Source organism: Trachinotus anak, unplaced genomic scaffold (assembly GCF_046630095.1).
Source record: "Trachinotus anak isolate AG129_WGS33_773 ecotype Australia unplaced genomic scaffold, CSIRO_AGI_Tana_v1 ptg000009l, whole genome shotgun sequence".
NCBI lineage: Eukaryota > Metazoa > Chordata > Actinopteri > Carangiformes > Carangidae > Trachinotus > Trachinotus anak.
Genome location: NW_027273860.1, coordinates 12,876,447 through 12,892,303, shown reverse-complemented (window position 1 = coordinate 12,892,303; position 15,857 = coordinate 12,876,447). Strand labels below are relative to the sequence as shown.

Here is a 15,857-nt window from a genome sequence, read left to right as displayed (position 1 = left end):
TATCCGCCACCATTTTACAGGTGTTTTCTTTGAACAGGACATGAATGAACCAAATTCATGTAAAAGGGACTTTTGCCACCCAGTGTTAATGGGAGGAAATGACAAAAGATGTTGACAAAGTGACAAAACTTCATTATGTTGTTCTTTTGCAACTTTATTGTGGTATTTTAGCTACAATGCTCTGGCACTTCCAGATAAAATTGTGATGGAGCTTTGCTAAAAAGGGGACAGGAAGTGTGATGAGGTAACACAGTGGGGATATAACGCTTCACTCCCACCGAAAGAGCTCAATTTGTTCCACTCCTCGTGCTACAGGCTGTATATATCAATGTGATTGTGTTGATTTGCTGGCCTGTGTGTAAGTGTGAACAAAGGTCTGTGTAGGTGTGTGTCCTCTTGAGAGGGCAGAGCTGCTGTGGTTCGTCAGGTAGATGAATGGTGAAGTCTCTGTGTCTCAGTGGTATGGACTAATTCAGTTTCAGAAGCTGCCGAGCATGCACTGATAAATCATGCACCTGGATTTATGCACCAATGAACTGCATCTCTCTCTCTCTACCCAACTTTCTCCACACGTCAGTCTGATGTTTATTTCACATTTCTTTGTCTGAGTGCCTCCGAGTTGTCTCAGTTGTCTTCAAGACCAAAAGGTTAGTTAATGAGTTTGATTTACAGTTGGTTTGAGAAAACAATAAGTAGTCCACACCAATAATGATTCATTTAAACTCATTTAAAGTAAAAAGTGAGTGCGAAACAAGATTACATCTCACATCTCACATTGTGTGAACGTTTAAACTAACAAAATCACTCAGTGTCTCCAGTGAGTCAGTGTCACTACAAATTCACAGTAAATAATATAGTTTGATGAAGAAACAAAGATTTGAGACCTGATTTGGTTCCAGTAATTACTGGAAGTTCTGAAATGTAATAAAATGTCTCCCAAATTGAAAATAATCGAGCAGAGTACAAGTTTCTAAAACAGTACTTGTACTAGAGTAAATGTATTTACTTCCTACCTCTGGTTTTCACTTTTTACAGATTGCAACTTGGTTTAATTATCTATAATATTCACACATTTTTTTACACAGTTTCCTCTGAAGAAGGAAACAACAAAATAATGAAAATACAGCGCTGATTTTTTTTAACTTGAGTGAATTTCCCAGCTGAAGACTCAAAGGAGCTATTTGTAAGTTTTGCTGTTGCTACATAGTCAGCAGAAACGTTGTGAATTCAGCATCAAACTTCATTCCTTTATCACCAAGAACTGTCTCCATTAGTGGAAAGCAACACCAATGTTAACTCTTGTCTCTATCACATTTTTTCCTCTACTGAAGTTAGCATGCTAAACAGCTAGCCCTGGCTTGTCTTTTCACTTTCCTGTAGCGGCTCACTGTAGCCTCCAATCTGCCCTGAAACTGCTCAGAGGGCATATTATGACCTCTTGTCCTCTCCAAGCTTAGCTCATTCCCCCAAAACAGTCTGCTTGACTAGCATTAAAGGCATTTAATGTACTCCAGTATGCAAATAACCAACGGTGCAGGTTTACTGGTAGTGTTAGCTTTGGTTGTTCCAGACAGCAGACATTTTTCACTTCAGTTCAGTGCATTTCACATACATCTTTTAACAAGGATATATATATATATATATATATATATGGAGTGTAATTGAAAGACTAAATCCACTTTTATGTCACACAATAAGCAGATAATGGGCATAATAGTTACCAAAACATGAGCTAATATCACTTGTTTAAGTCTGAGGCTTAACTGAGGGGCTGCATAAAAATAAATGTTCATATAAATAAATAAAAATATGGAGCTGGAAATGAACATAATAGATCCTCCACATTTTTGCATCTGATTATATACAGAAGTCCAGTGCCTCATACATTTCCATTTCATCCACTTTCATCTAGAGGGGCTTACATTAGGCAGAAGGAAAGGAAAGTAAGTGTACATTGGTACAAGAGACAGTACTAAAGCAAATGACAGCATTAAAGCAAGGAAAATCAACACAATGGTTAGTGTCTTAAAGACAAAAATAAGAGTTCTCAAAAAATTTTGCATATATGAATGAAGGTGCTTATAAAGGTGGGGTGCATATGAAGATACAGGAACTGGTCTCAAAGTTAAAACAGGTCTTGGGCTACAGTAATTACATATCAGAACAACAGACCAGTTTCAACCACCTCTAAGAGCTATTTGGTTACAATGGCACACTAAAATACTAAATACTAAAATATTTTACCGAAGGACCATCATACCACAACCAAAGGTAAACTTTTGCCTTTATTTGACAGTGAAAAAGGAGAATGACATGGCAACAAAGGTTCCCATCTGGAATCAAACCAGGGACATTGTGGTTATATATTATGCACCTCAACCACTGGGTTGCAGTACCCAACAGCTTGTTTTGGTGGAATTACACACAATATACCAGTAATGCACTTTCTTGAAATAGGTACATGGCTCCATCATACCCAGATAGGCCTTAATGATCCCTGTGATATAAAGAACATAATGTGACTGCCTTTTACCTCACTTGCAAGTTCACATTTAGCTGGCAAATCTGCAGCCTGCTAAATGTCAGCCTGTAATTGAGTGATCACGAGGGCTCCTCCAGATCTCAGCTGGAGTGCTACCATAGTTTTACTTTGTATTTATTATTTTATATATATTTTTTTTTTAATTAAAGTGTGACATCACATATAATATTTTTAGAGCTTCACTTATGATGAGTCTAGAATAACTGAAGTGTTTGTGTGAGTGGGAGAGTGAATTAAGTGTTACTGCACTAAAATAACAGGAATAGGAGAAAGGGAGATATTATGTAAATAGAATTTGGATAATTTTTGCTTAAATTATAATTACTTCCCACATCCATTACCAACAAGTCCTCCAACCTGAACAACCATAAAGGTGTTTTTTTTTTTTTTTTCCAACCCTGTAATGTGACCCATAGGAGTGTCTCCTGAAATAGATCCCCTATGGTTACAATAATAAACATCCTGACTGTACCAACAGCAGCATACCTACCTTTGTTGCCATGGTTAGTAGAACAATGGCCATGACTCAGTTAGTGTTAGGCACTAAAACTACTTGGTTAGGTTCAGGAAAAGATCATGATTTGGGTTAAAACTTCCTCAGCATTTGACAATCTTTGTTGTCATGGTTACAATGTGGTTAACTTTGTCAAATGGTCATGGATAATAGAAACAACATAAACTGCTACTTTCACATGGGAATCCAACACCACTCTCCTGTGTCATTTTCCTGTATTTTGTTGACCCATCCATCCATCATCCATCATCCATATATATTCCAACCAGATGTTCATACATCCATATTGTGAAGATGGTCACATATACAGCATTATTGTTTCTATCTAGGTGGTGTCTCACAACAACAAACTGTCCCTGAGAATAGATGCATATAAAGGGGAAACACTTTATTCATCATTGTTCTGTCAGAGAATTCTTGGGCACCTATTTTCTCATTGTTTATTAATTGTCCTGGAGACAAACATCCATTACAAAATGTTACGTAAAGATGAATACATTTCTACCAAGCACTGCTGAACTCAAGCCAGTGGTCCAAGACCATGTAATGAGATAAGTCGCAGATGGAGCTGATTGATTGCCACCACCCAAAGTGCAACTGGTGCCAGCTGATGAGACGGATTGGGAGAGGGATCAAAGGAGATCCATTTCCGTCAGAGGAAATGAGGTGCACTCATTTGATATTAATGTAAAATCTTTCAGAGGTTAGCATTCAGTTTGATGTGTGTATTTATAAATATTAGCATCTTGTTTTGATCATGACTTAATCAACACATACACATACTAAAAGAGGCAGTGAGGCACCTGCATGCATGAGTGCATGTACATGCACCCACAGATTCACTCGCATTGACTATTGCTGGCCAGTTTCCATTGGTGTTTGTAAATCAATGATTACATCCAACATTTTAGTCCAAAATGTTTGAAATAATCAGACCACAGAGGGGCACATTGATCTTGATCTTCCAACTTTGGCTTTGTATCTTGCTCTGCTGCAGTGACTTCACAGGACTTGAACATCAGCTTCTTTAATGTCAGTTCATTCAAGATAAGAGTTGTATGGGATAAAAATAGCTGAGTGTGAATAACGAGGATGATGAACTGAAACAGACAGAGAAGATGCTCCCCGGTGGGTCATGGAAGTCTCCTGTGGTACAACTTAAGTGGTTGCCATAAATTTTTTATAATACTGTCATGACAGTGTATGTGACAGTGGACAAAACAAGGCATTGTAAAATTAAGTGAAGTCACACATTTTTCATCGTTTTTGACTGGACTGGCTTTGTCTCATTTGTCTTCTTCAATCAACCAGACGGTGACAAGTGACATCTGTCTCACTCATTTTGCAGAACAGAACTTGCCTCTTTCCAAACGGTTCTTGTGGGTGTTACAACTAAAGCCATAGCTCTAAATGAGTAGATGGTGTGATGCACAAAGAGTCAAACATGAATGAGGCTTGGAAATCCAGGCCTCCTCAAACATGTCAAAACAGACATCCTCTAACACATAAATTAATAAAAGGTTAGTAGTTGCAGCACACACATGCACACAGTGACTTAGCTCCTTGTAGCATTTGAGGATTAATGGCAGAGCCAGGGAGGCTGTCTTCACTCCATCAGTGTTGGTCTATGGTGAGCAGAAGGGAGAATAGGTGCCAAATGTCCACAGCCTGAGTAATGGGCTCTTAAAACTCTATTCTTTCTCTCTGTGAGCGTGTGTGTGTGTGTGTGTGTGTGTGTGTGTGTGTGTGTCTGCAAAATTTAATTCAATGCATGGAAATATTTTTCACACCAATGATAATGTAGTGTAGCCAGGGGAGGAAATACTGATGATAGTGTGATGCTAAAATGTTTGATTTTTATAGAGCAGTTCCTCTCTTTTGATTGCACTACAGTAATTAATGAGCCAAATGGAAATTGTATGAAAAAGTATTTTGCATGAAATGTTCTGGAAGTGTTCCTAATTTTTTCCCCTAATAATGTATTTGAAGCAAAGAAAAGACTCTTGTTCTCTTTGTTACCTCCTCTATGGGAGCTCCTTTCAGCAGGTGTGGGCAGTTAATGAGAGACTGAACTCAGGAGGAATGCTCTGCCACATGGCTATAACGGGCACAAAGACATATAATAATGTACTGACCCCAATAAAAACAACATAAAGAATGTTCAAAATACCTTTCCTGCACAAATAAAACTATGTTTTAAATCATCTGATGTGCAGAAAGACACATATACAGTAAATAACTACACTGAAACATGCAGATATGCAGTGCAGTTCAAGGTCAGTGTTCTTCCTCAAATAGCATTTAAGGGTAATGGAGGAAGATGCTAGAAATGAAAAAAAGGTAGGAAAACAGCAGACTTGATGTGAGGTCTTCATTGGGACAGCCACAGTAATATTAAAGGATTATAAAGGATATAAAGGATTATAAAAGCTTCTAGAAAAATACAAACTGAGGGAGATAAGCCTGAACATTATATAATAAACAATAGTAATTAGAAGAAATGAAAACACGTTTGGCTGATACTTTCATTAATAAGGAAGAGCAGACAATCAAAACTATACAGGGAAAAATTATTTTATAAGCACAGAAAGAAATGAACAAGAAGAAACAAGTTGCAGCTCAGAGGAAGTTCCTCATACAGCCTGTGTAGAGTCACACACCCAGATCAAAAATCCATTTAGCCTCTGCCTGCAGCAGAACTTGGTTGTGGTCTCCACCCCTAGTGGGAGGCTTGATTGACTGTGTAGCCCAGAATTTTAATTGTGTGAGCAAGTGTCAAGAAATGGTTGGCTGGAGGAGATGAAGAATCTCTTCTTCCAATATGGCAACTTTTTGTGTTGAATAAGGCTGGTTCACAAGATCCACTGTATTTTAGGTTTTAGACAAGTGACATGCATGAATAAATAATAATAAATAAATAACCCCCCCCCCCGTTACACTCAAATTCACTATGATTCTCTGTGTCTTTAAAACAGTTTAAGGATTCATGACTTAAATTTAGCATTACTACACTTTGTCCTGTTTTGTTGGCAGAGTAAAGGCACATACCCACACAAACACAACCACCCACAGGGCTTCACAGAAACATAAATTTCTCTACGGCCCTTCTGTTTTGTCCCGTACACTTGTCGATAAAAACAAAAGACCAGACCAGGCCGGAGTGATTTCCCCTGTCTCTGTTAGCAAGGAACACACACACACACACACAAATCCTCACACACACACACAATGGCCCTGCCTCTGGGCTGGTCTAACAAAGAGTCCAGCAGCAACAAGCGGACGCCAGAAAATAGCTTTCACTTGTTGTTTCTCAGTATCTGGAGATCTGTTCTCTGGAAAAGCCTGTCTCCGGCTGTCAAAACAGAGAGACACACATACACTCACATACATATAGATAGATATTCACTGACACACACACACACACACACACACACACACACACACACACAGACGGAAATGACAGATTCACATTCAGGAAATTAAATACATGCAGCCAAGGAGAATAAGTAAGTGTGTAAGGAGGAGGAAGGAGGGATAGCTGCTGCTGCTGAGGAAGTAAATAATCAGTTTATATGTATGTGTGTTGAGTGCATGAATGACAGGATATGTGTATAGACACAAGCATGGCAACATGCATGTGTATCTTGTTTAAATTGCAAATGGTGTGTGTGCGTTTGTGGTGAGACAGAACAGACCACAGGGGTATTTGTTGACCAGCTGTAGTAAAGTGATTAGCTTGTTCTTTGCTGAATGACAGCAGCACTGCTGTTCCAAATGCCCAACAAGGAGAATAGCTGGCTCTCAGCTTCCCTCATTATTTTTGTTTTCCCAAGTCAAATTTTCTCTTTGCTTTTCCTTTACTTATCTCATAGTTTGCTAAAATCATGGGACACCTCTGCGATGTTTCTATTCTCGTCCAAGGTTTTCTTTACTAACTTTGCTTGTTTAAACTTTTAAATCGTAGCAAGTTCTGTTTTTAATATTCTTAAACTTCCACATCCTCATAGGAGTACAAAGAATAAGAACAAATATTTTTCTATTTGAGTCTACTTAGGATTCCCAAATGCACACATGAACACACACACGCAAGCCCATCCTTGTCTTACTATATCTGTGTGGACCCATCATTGACATAATGCATTCTCTAGCCCCTGACCTTGACCATCACAGCTGAATAACCTTAACCTAAACCTGATTCTAATCCTAAAACCCTCAAACAGCTATTTAGAATTTTGGGGTCAAGCAATTTAGTCCCCACAAAACTGTTGGACCCTGCAGGTATAGCGTGTTCCGTTTTCGGACCCCACAAAAATAGTAAAAACCAGCACACACACATATATATATATATATATATATATATATATATATATATATACCATTAAATTCCCTCTCCTCCAAAGTCAAATCATTAACCAGCAAACCAATGAGCAATTGTGAATTTGTGTGTGTCACTGCGTGTCATGTGTATGTGCAACGGTTTATGTCAGCATATGTGTATGTGTAAGTGTTAGGCAACTTGAGAGCTTAAACACTTTGACGTTTTGTTTAATCAAGAACTGAGGTAATTTACGGCAACAAAGGCCACAAAGTGCCTGAGGCAACTTTCAGTTTTACTCTATATATATATATATATATATATATATATATATATATAAACATACACAGAGTAAAAACTGAAAGTTGCCTCAGGGACTTTGTGGCCTTTGTTGCCGTAAATTACCTCAGTTCTTGATTAAACAAAACGTCAAAGTGTTTAAGCTCTCAAGTTGCCTAACACTTACACATACACATATGCTGACATAAACCGTTGCACATACACATGACACGCAGTGACACACACAAATTCACAATTGCTCATTGGTTTGCTGGTTAATGATTTGACTTTGGAGGAGAGGGAATTTAATGGTTGACTAGACAGACTTTTGCAAGATGTTCAGCATCCACAACTTTTACCTCCTCTTCACCCCGCTCTACCTCCTCCTCTCTTCCCTATCCTACCTTCTGCCCTCCGTTCTGCATAGTAATGCCTTTTGAATTGAGCTGTTCATTCAGCCAAGCACAGATAAGTGCCGAATAGAGGGATGAACACAATGGAGAAATAAAAGAAGGAAGCTGGAAAGTGGGGATGGGGAGGATGGAGGTTTGGGAGACGAAAATCTGTTTTGTTCCCTCTCTCTTTCCTTCTCTCGCTCTCTCTCTCTTATACCTTGACAAGGGCAAGGAGAGGAACGTGTCAGCTGGACAAAAAGAAGTAAAGTCTAATGCACGCATTCAGCTAAATCCTCAGAAGATATACAGTCTTCAGAGTTTTACTAGGATTCTATTTCCAACTATGAAATGAGCTTAAGGGTGATATCAGGTTTTAATGTTACAGAAAGGTTGAAATGGCAAGGTGGTGTGCGGGTGATTGTGTCTGTGTGCACATATGCTTATGTTTTTGCATGTGTGCATGCAAATTGATACATTTGTGCTTTTTGTGCTTCAATCCTGATCCAGGGCCACAGGCATTTTGGAAACAGAATAGTGAAGGACAAACATAAAACAGAGAGCACAGGATGAGAAGGAGGATGGGGAAGATTTCACAGCAAACAGAAGAGAGCAAGAAGTTGCAGAGAGAGAAGCTGAGAAATGTACAAACAAATATTTCAGTTCTGGGGACATTTTTAACTAATTCTTTTAGATGTTTGACGGTTAGAAAATAAAAATTAGAAATAAGCATATGGACTTCTCAGGGTTTTCTTCATATAGCAGCTAGAAGAAATATCAATCCATCCATCCATCCTTTTTCTTCTGCTTATCCGGGGTCTGGTCGCATTGGCAGCAGGCTAAGCAGGGAATTCCAGGCATCCCTCTCTCCAGCAATGCTCTCCAGCTCTTGCTGGGGCATCCCAAGGCGTTCCGAGGCCAAATGGGATATGTACAGAAAAAATACTGTGTAGACTTATGTTTGATTGTAATTGTGATGTGTAAATTGCTAAGCTTGTAGTTACATCAGTTTTCAGTCTTTGGAAAAATTAAACACTTTTTCCTCCAGAGTTGCTACTTGATCTCATAGTGCTGCATAAACTTAGAAAAGCTAATCTCGCTACTGGACACATCTTCAAACTGAATGCAGAGCAGGGAAAAGTCAAAATTTCCTCAAAACCAAGCTATCCCACATTCTCATCTCTCAGAAAATGGGAGTGAGTGAAAATAGGACAAATGGTTTCCTTTTTCTAAATAGCTGTGGCTCTGACAGGACCAGCAGGAAACCTGTATTAGATATAATTGTAGTTTTAATGGCTGGTTACATATGTGCAGTACCTTTTGAATATGTTGCAAACCTATCTCTCAAAAACGGCATGTCATCCCTTGAGAAAGTCACTTGACCCAGATCTTCAGGACCTGTGCACCTATAGAGAGGAGAAGCTGCAGTTAAAGTATACTGAAGGGCTCCCTGATGACTCATGTGGAGCTGGGTGAATTTGAAGCGGGGCACTAATAAAAAAGCCTGTGTGTGTGTTTGTGTGCTCAGTTAACCTTTCATGGATAAATAAAGATTAAAAATGAAAGTGCAGTAAAGGCACAGAGGAGATAGAGGCACTGTTCACCTTCGTTCCACCCCCTCGCTACAGCTGAAGTTCAGCGGCTCTGAGCTTAGTGTGAACTCTTCACCGTCTACTCCTTTGCAGATAGCAAATCTTCAGGGTTACATGCTTGGGTCACCGAGGAGTCAGCTCAAAGCAGACTGTCTATACAGAGCTTTTTCCCTCTTCACTCATCCACTGCCTTGCCCACTTCATGTCTTATCTAAAATAACACATGGCTACCAAGTGTCTTGTGCTCGTCCGGTTACCTGCTAGGCTATTAATGAATATTTTTCCACAATAGTTCGTGCCAGCTGCTCTGTACCTATGTGTGTAGAAGAAAATCATGGGGGGACAGGTTATGGTGCGTATGGTGTTTATTTCAGAGAGGACTGAAAATAATTCAGGGACTGTGGTGAGGTGGATTAGTGGGCAGTTAGAGGTTCTACAGGTCTCTACATCATGATGTGCAAGGAGAAGAGAAAAAGAGAGAAGAGAGGTGTCCAAATAATAGGTCAGTTTAGCCAGAGCTTTTTCTGGGTACTCTCCACCTTAGGTTTCTGAGAAATAATGTCTTAAATGTCTTGATTCTCTTTTCCACTGTGTGAAAAAGAAAAACACATATGCTCATTCAATATTTATACATTTAGTCACCCATCTCCAACAAGATTTGATAATGTCATTGCTTTATACTAATCAAGACAAAGTTATAATAAAATCATAATAATAATGGAACCTATTCAAGTAAGCTTTACCTTTACTGAAATCTTAAAGAGTAAATCTTGCCATCATATTTATGAAGAACAAACAAATATAGCTTTGTGTCCTTAAATCATGACTTTTTATGGTTTCTGTTATTATCTCCTCATCATCACCGCTGCCCCAGTCACAAGAGGAACTGTTAAATCTTACATGTACCTTAAAGATACTCATAAGGCAAGAATATTGTATTAATAAAAGTAAAAAAAAACCTCATCAGTGTGATCTTGTTTCTCATGCACAAAGTTACAGTAAATAGCTCAACAGATATTGGGTAATTTTGCTGAAGCACAATGTTCTCACTGGCTGTGCACATATTTTTGTTTGTTCGTAGACAATAAATTTTAAATTGTTTTCTTGAGGATGGATTTTCAGACACTGCACCAGCTGAATGTGTAGAACATGGCATACTAATATGACAAGGAAATCTAAATCTCATCAGTTACAAGCCATTAATCTTTGAGGACCATGAATCAGCCTCAATGTGAAACAATGTGACTAGGGAGGTTCATTGTATCAAATAACAAATTTGATACAATGCACAATTTCCTTTTCAAATCCTCTGCACTCAGACTGTCTTAAAGCAGGCATATTAGATATGTAGACTCATTATTATTTTGGATGTATTATTTTGTGAGTGTGCACCTTCAGGGCAGGATGTGAACACACGTTCTTGTTCTAAGTCCTGAAGCTGTTTGTGCAGGATTAGATGTTTTTAATTTCAGTGTGTGTCTATGAGTGTGAACGTGACTTTGTGTTCACAGGCCTTCTCTGGCAACTCTAATTCGGAGAGCGCGGTCCGCCATGAGCTGCAGCAGGAGATTGTGGCTCGCTTCCTCAGGCTCGTCCCGCTGGACTGGAGTGAGGAGGGACGGATAGGTCTGCGCATAGAAGTCTATGGCTGTTCCTACTGTGAGTCGAGACAAACACACACACATACACACTCACCTACAATGTGAACCTGTTTGTACTGCAACAAGTATTATTAACATGTATTATTATGGATCCATAGGGAGAGCCTAATGATGGTTTGTCAGCTCCAATTATGTCACACTGGATTTCTCTTCATTATGAGCTAATGTACTTTTGTATAAGAATCAAACACAAACCTGGTGTGAAACTGCATGGAAAAATACAAAACTCAAAACTCAAATTGAAGTCTTAACAAAGTCAATTTACAGGGATTTGAGATGATGACATCAAGTCTCCAAATCAACCTTTTTTTTTTTTTTTTTTTTTTTTTTTTGGGTGGGGGTCAAAGCAAAGCTTAAAAGTCAGGGTTGGCCTCTGGATGGTATTAAATTCCTGTAACACTCTGATGTTATCTGTCCAGTCAACACCATTTTGGCAGTGAAATCAGTCTCATTCAAATGTTATTTCATTCATTATTGAAGTATGCAGTGCATAGTTAAAGACATACACATATGGATACATAGACATTCACGCACTGTCTCCTGCTTTGTAACAAATGTATCATCCAGGGAACTAACTATCTCGCAGCCTCTTTGCTCTCATCCTATTAAAGGCTGCGAAATTGATTTTGATAACAATTTTCAATTAAGGCTCTGCATAAATTACTGTTATAAGTGACACGCGTACATCTTTCATTCCAGAGATGCGATTACACTGTGTGTGGATATGTCTTTGAGTGTGTATGTCTGTGTGTGAATACAAGGGCATGGATTGCATTCCACTCAGTCCTCAGCCTTTTGATTATATTTCCCTTGTTTCATTTCCTACCCATGTAAAAGAAAAGCAAGTTAGTAATGATAAGAAATGACAAGACAAAATACACACACACACACACACACACACACACACACACACACAGACGAAGAAGTGTATCCCCACCACCTCTCCCTTCACACACAAATACCACTGTACTCTCAAACAACTTCAACCAGAATACGATTAATTTTCAATAAATTTGGCTGCTTTTGTGCTTAGATAAAGTCAACTTGTTGCTGTACTTTCTTTTACTAGAATCACTAGAACCACTATATACTCTAGCAGTTTTGGTCTCACAGATCTTAATGTTGACTATATAAACTGAATAAAGGGTTTGATTTAGGGCCATTTGCATTTTTATTTAATGCCACATTTTCTTTAAAGGCACATTTTACTTTAGCCTCAGCTCTCTATAGTGCCTGGCAAGCTCACTATGATAATTATGTTATTACTGGTTCTTCTAGGAGACAATAAAGAAGGCAGACAAGATATTTTTGAAAACTATGACAAGATAACTATGGGCACCATCAGTCCGATGCAGAAAAACTGAAGCAGGTGGCAATTAGAACACGCCCTGCTTTGATTATTTCATAATTCATGAACAATATTTACTTATAATTTTCCAAATACTACATTCTCTATAATACCTGCAGAGTATTTTTGAAGTTGGCTTTTTAAAAGATTTTTTTAAGATTAGATTAGACAGACTAAAGATAAGGTATAATGTATATTGATTTAGTTTGATACAGTTTCTCCATGGACTTGTCAGTCTTCAAACAGCGTGTCAGTTATTCACATAATATGCTGCAAAGGCCTAAAATTCAGTACGTACTGGCTGTAATTGCCATCTGACTGTTTGAAAGCTTTTTGCATTATAAAATATCATCTCTTTAGGTTGCCAATTTCCTTTGCTGCCTAAGCACTTTTTCAGCGTACTGGTATTGCTCATGCTGGTTCACTGTCACACTGTCATGTGATACCTGAATAGAACAGAGCAACCATTAATATTAACAGTAGATATTATCCGCCCCCAAATGACCCTATAGGTTGTCTGATCAAGCAGCTAATTACAACCCACAGTTATATTTTAATGTTAGTCTCTAGTGGCTGTATTATTTATTACAAGAGGAAAGGAGGAAGTTAGGTGGTGTCAAAACCTAGAGCAACAAAGTCCAGGTTATGGTGAACACCCACTGTGAGTGGTGCGACACCATGCAGAGTTCAAGCCTATTAATTTTCTATGGCAACCAAACTACTCACTTTGCAAGGCACTGTGGATTCCAGTTGACGCAGCACTGGCCAGCGAAGCAACCAAAGAGGACAGGTTGAACGTTCAAATATTTATAACTTCGTGAGAGTTCAGATTATACTATGTGGGGTTGTTTGAGGTACTTATCTACAGTCCATGTATTACCTGTAGTAGATTCGGATCAGTGCGCTGCCAGTTTAGAGAAGCCGTTGGGTGCACCGGCAATTCCTGTAACCATTTCAAATAAAAAGCCCTCTAGCATTTCAGTGGGCAGAAACCCTTTATTTCCTAACAGGGCTTTTATTGCTTTGCTGCAGTAAGTATATTGTCTCATTTCTGGTTGTGGTGTTTCTGTTGTTTGCATGCTATTCAGATCTGCTAGTTTCTTTAGCTTAGCAGTTAGTGATGGCTTCTCTCTCTCCCACCCTCTCTCCAGCTCTCTCTGCTAGGTGTGTCTTATGTTTAGCTATTCTTCTGCCTAATACTTTATTTGCTGAAATGGAGGCATGGCTCAGTGTAGCTCAGTAAAGCTGTCCTCCACTTCTCTGCAGTCCCCAAGCAGCCGGAAAACCAGAGCGGCTTGGTAGACTGCCCTTAACAAAAGGTGTAGCCACAAGTTCCCAGTTGGCATCCATATACGGTCAAGCCATGTAGTAGTTTTATACCCAGTCTTGTTTGAAAAAAGTCTCTAAATCTTGCAGCAGTGTTCAGAGTTAGCAACACTGCAGGTTGCAAACACCACGCTAAGAGAACCTGCTTGAGCCAGTCACGCCAACTTGGTGCTGGGGCATTTGGCTGATGAGTGGTGGAAATATGATCACTCAGTCAGTCAGGCACATTCCACATTGTGTAGGGCTGGCCCCGCTGTTGTGGTGCAACCAAGAACCAAAACAAAGTTGTGATTTGACAATGTCACATAAATTGTTGTAGAAATGTACGTTGCTAGTTTACACAATGTTTGCCAATGCGCAAGTTACTTGCCAGCTTGTGAGCATTGAAACCGCCACAGCAACAAGTAAGAGGTTGCAGGCAATGTTGTGCAATTTGTTCATTTCCAGTGGGTCTTTACTGTAACTGTGAATTTTGCCCTCATTTACATTAAGTTAAAATTTTGTCAACTTTCAACTTCCAGTCCCATTTCAACTGGAATCCCACAATGCTTTGCCAAGAGACGTGATCCATTCCCATAGAAAATTAATGGAATTAAACACTCCAGTGAAGATCCACTGACACTTAGTCACTCACTGTTAGGAGGGGTTTGGGTGGATGGAGTCAGCAAAACACAGAACGTTGACACAGGAAACTCTTGTTTACTTCCTGTTTGAGACCAATAGTAATCATAGTTTCTTTTAATAATTTCTTTAACTGCACGTTTATTATAACCATTACGATGAAGGTCCTCTAACCTTAACAAGGTATTTACTTTAACCCAAACTGTAATTTTCCTGTAAACCTAACCAAATAGTTTTGTTCCTAAACCTAATCAAACCATCATTGTTTCACAAGCTTAAGTGCATGTTTTGTATTGACAAAGGTCTAGTACACCCCTGCTGGTACACCCTGCATGTTTATTATTGTAACCATGACAATGAAGGTCTGGTACACTGTAGGGGTGCTACTTCAGGACGCACTGCTGTGGCTTGTATCAGTGAGTAGGGACAAACAATGTGTATGATTGTTCAGGTTGAATAACTTGTTGGAGCAGTAACACCTGTGCTTTTTCTGCCAGGACAAGTCAAAATATCTGCTGTGAAAAAGGTGCTGTGATAGCTATGAAGAAATAAAACTAGGTCCAAATTAGATTTTTGAAATAGAACTATTTATTTGAAGAATGTATAAATGTAAATTTTCTCTTAATTAGATATTCTCTTTCAATAAGCCATATACCACATAACAAATATTCTACTCTCCAAATTCCCTAAACATAGACAACTGTAGAATTAGACGGAGGTTTAGAAAAATTTGAACAGAAATACATAATGAGTTGCTCTCTCTTCTGCCTCAGCACCAACTACTGCTGATGTTATCTCAGTATATTGTCATTTGACAAGACAGAAAGAGCAATCGGTTGACAATGTCTTAGGTAAACATTAGTACTATTAAAAGAACATATCAGTTTCTAGGCCAAATAAACGCAGAGAATGTGTATGTTTCTGACGGATATGAATGTTGTCCACCACGCCTTGACATCTGTCAGATGAGACACACCATAAATACATCAGGTAAACACATGCTTACAACTCACAGCACAAAGAGAGAGAGACACTTCCGCACCCAGACACACACAGACACACTTACACTTTGACACACACACACCCCCTGGTTGGGTGCGTCATCTTTCAGAGTTGTCTGTCAGCTGTGTTTTGAAGCCCGCAGTGTTTTCTCATGATTACGCTGTCACTGCTCCTTTCTTCAGCATTCAGTCAGAAATGAGAGCTCATGCATTTGTCTGTTCATCTACCCATTCTTCACTCCCAAACTCCCCAACTCTACCTTTCT

At 39.0% G+C, this 15,857-nt stretch overlaps 1 protein-coding gene across 3 annotated transcripts in view; it reads left to right on the top strand.

The window, feature by feature from the left end:
- The window catches only part of cntnap2a (contactin associated protein 2a), a 338,398-nt gene that overhangs the window by 175,920 nt on the left and 146,621 nt on the right, over window positions 1-15,857 (top strand). For all 3 annotated transcript variants that reach the window (XM_071485431.1, XM_071485429.1, XM_071485430.1), the window contains one exon: window positions 11,146-11,293. In XM_071485431.1, the coding sequence (XP_071341532.1) occupies window positions 11,146-11,293 (148 nt within the window). The remainder of the gene's footprint in view (window positions 1-11,145; window positions 11,294-15,857) is intronic.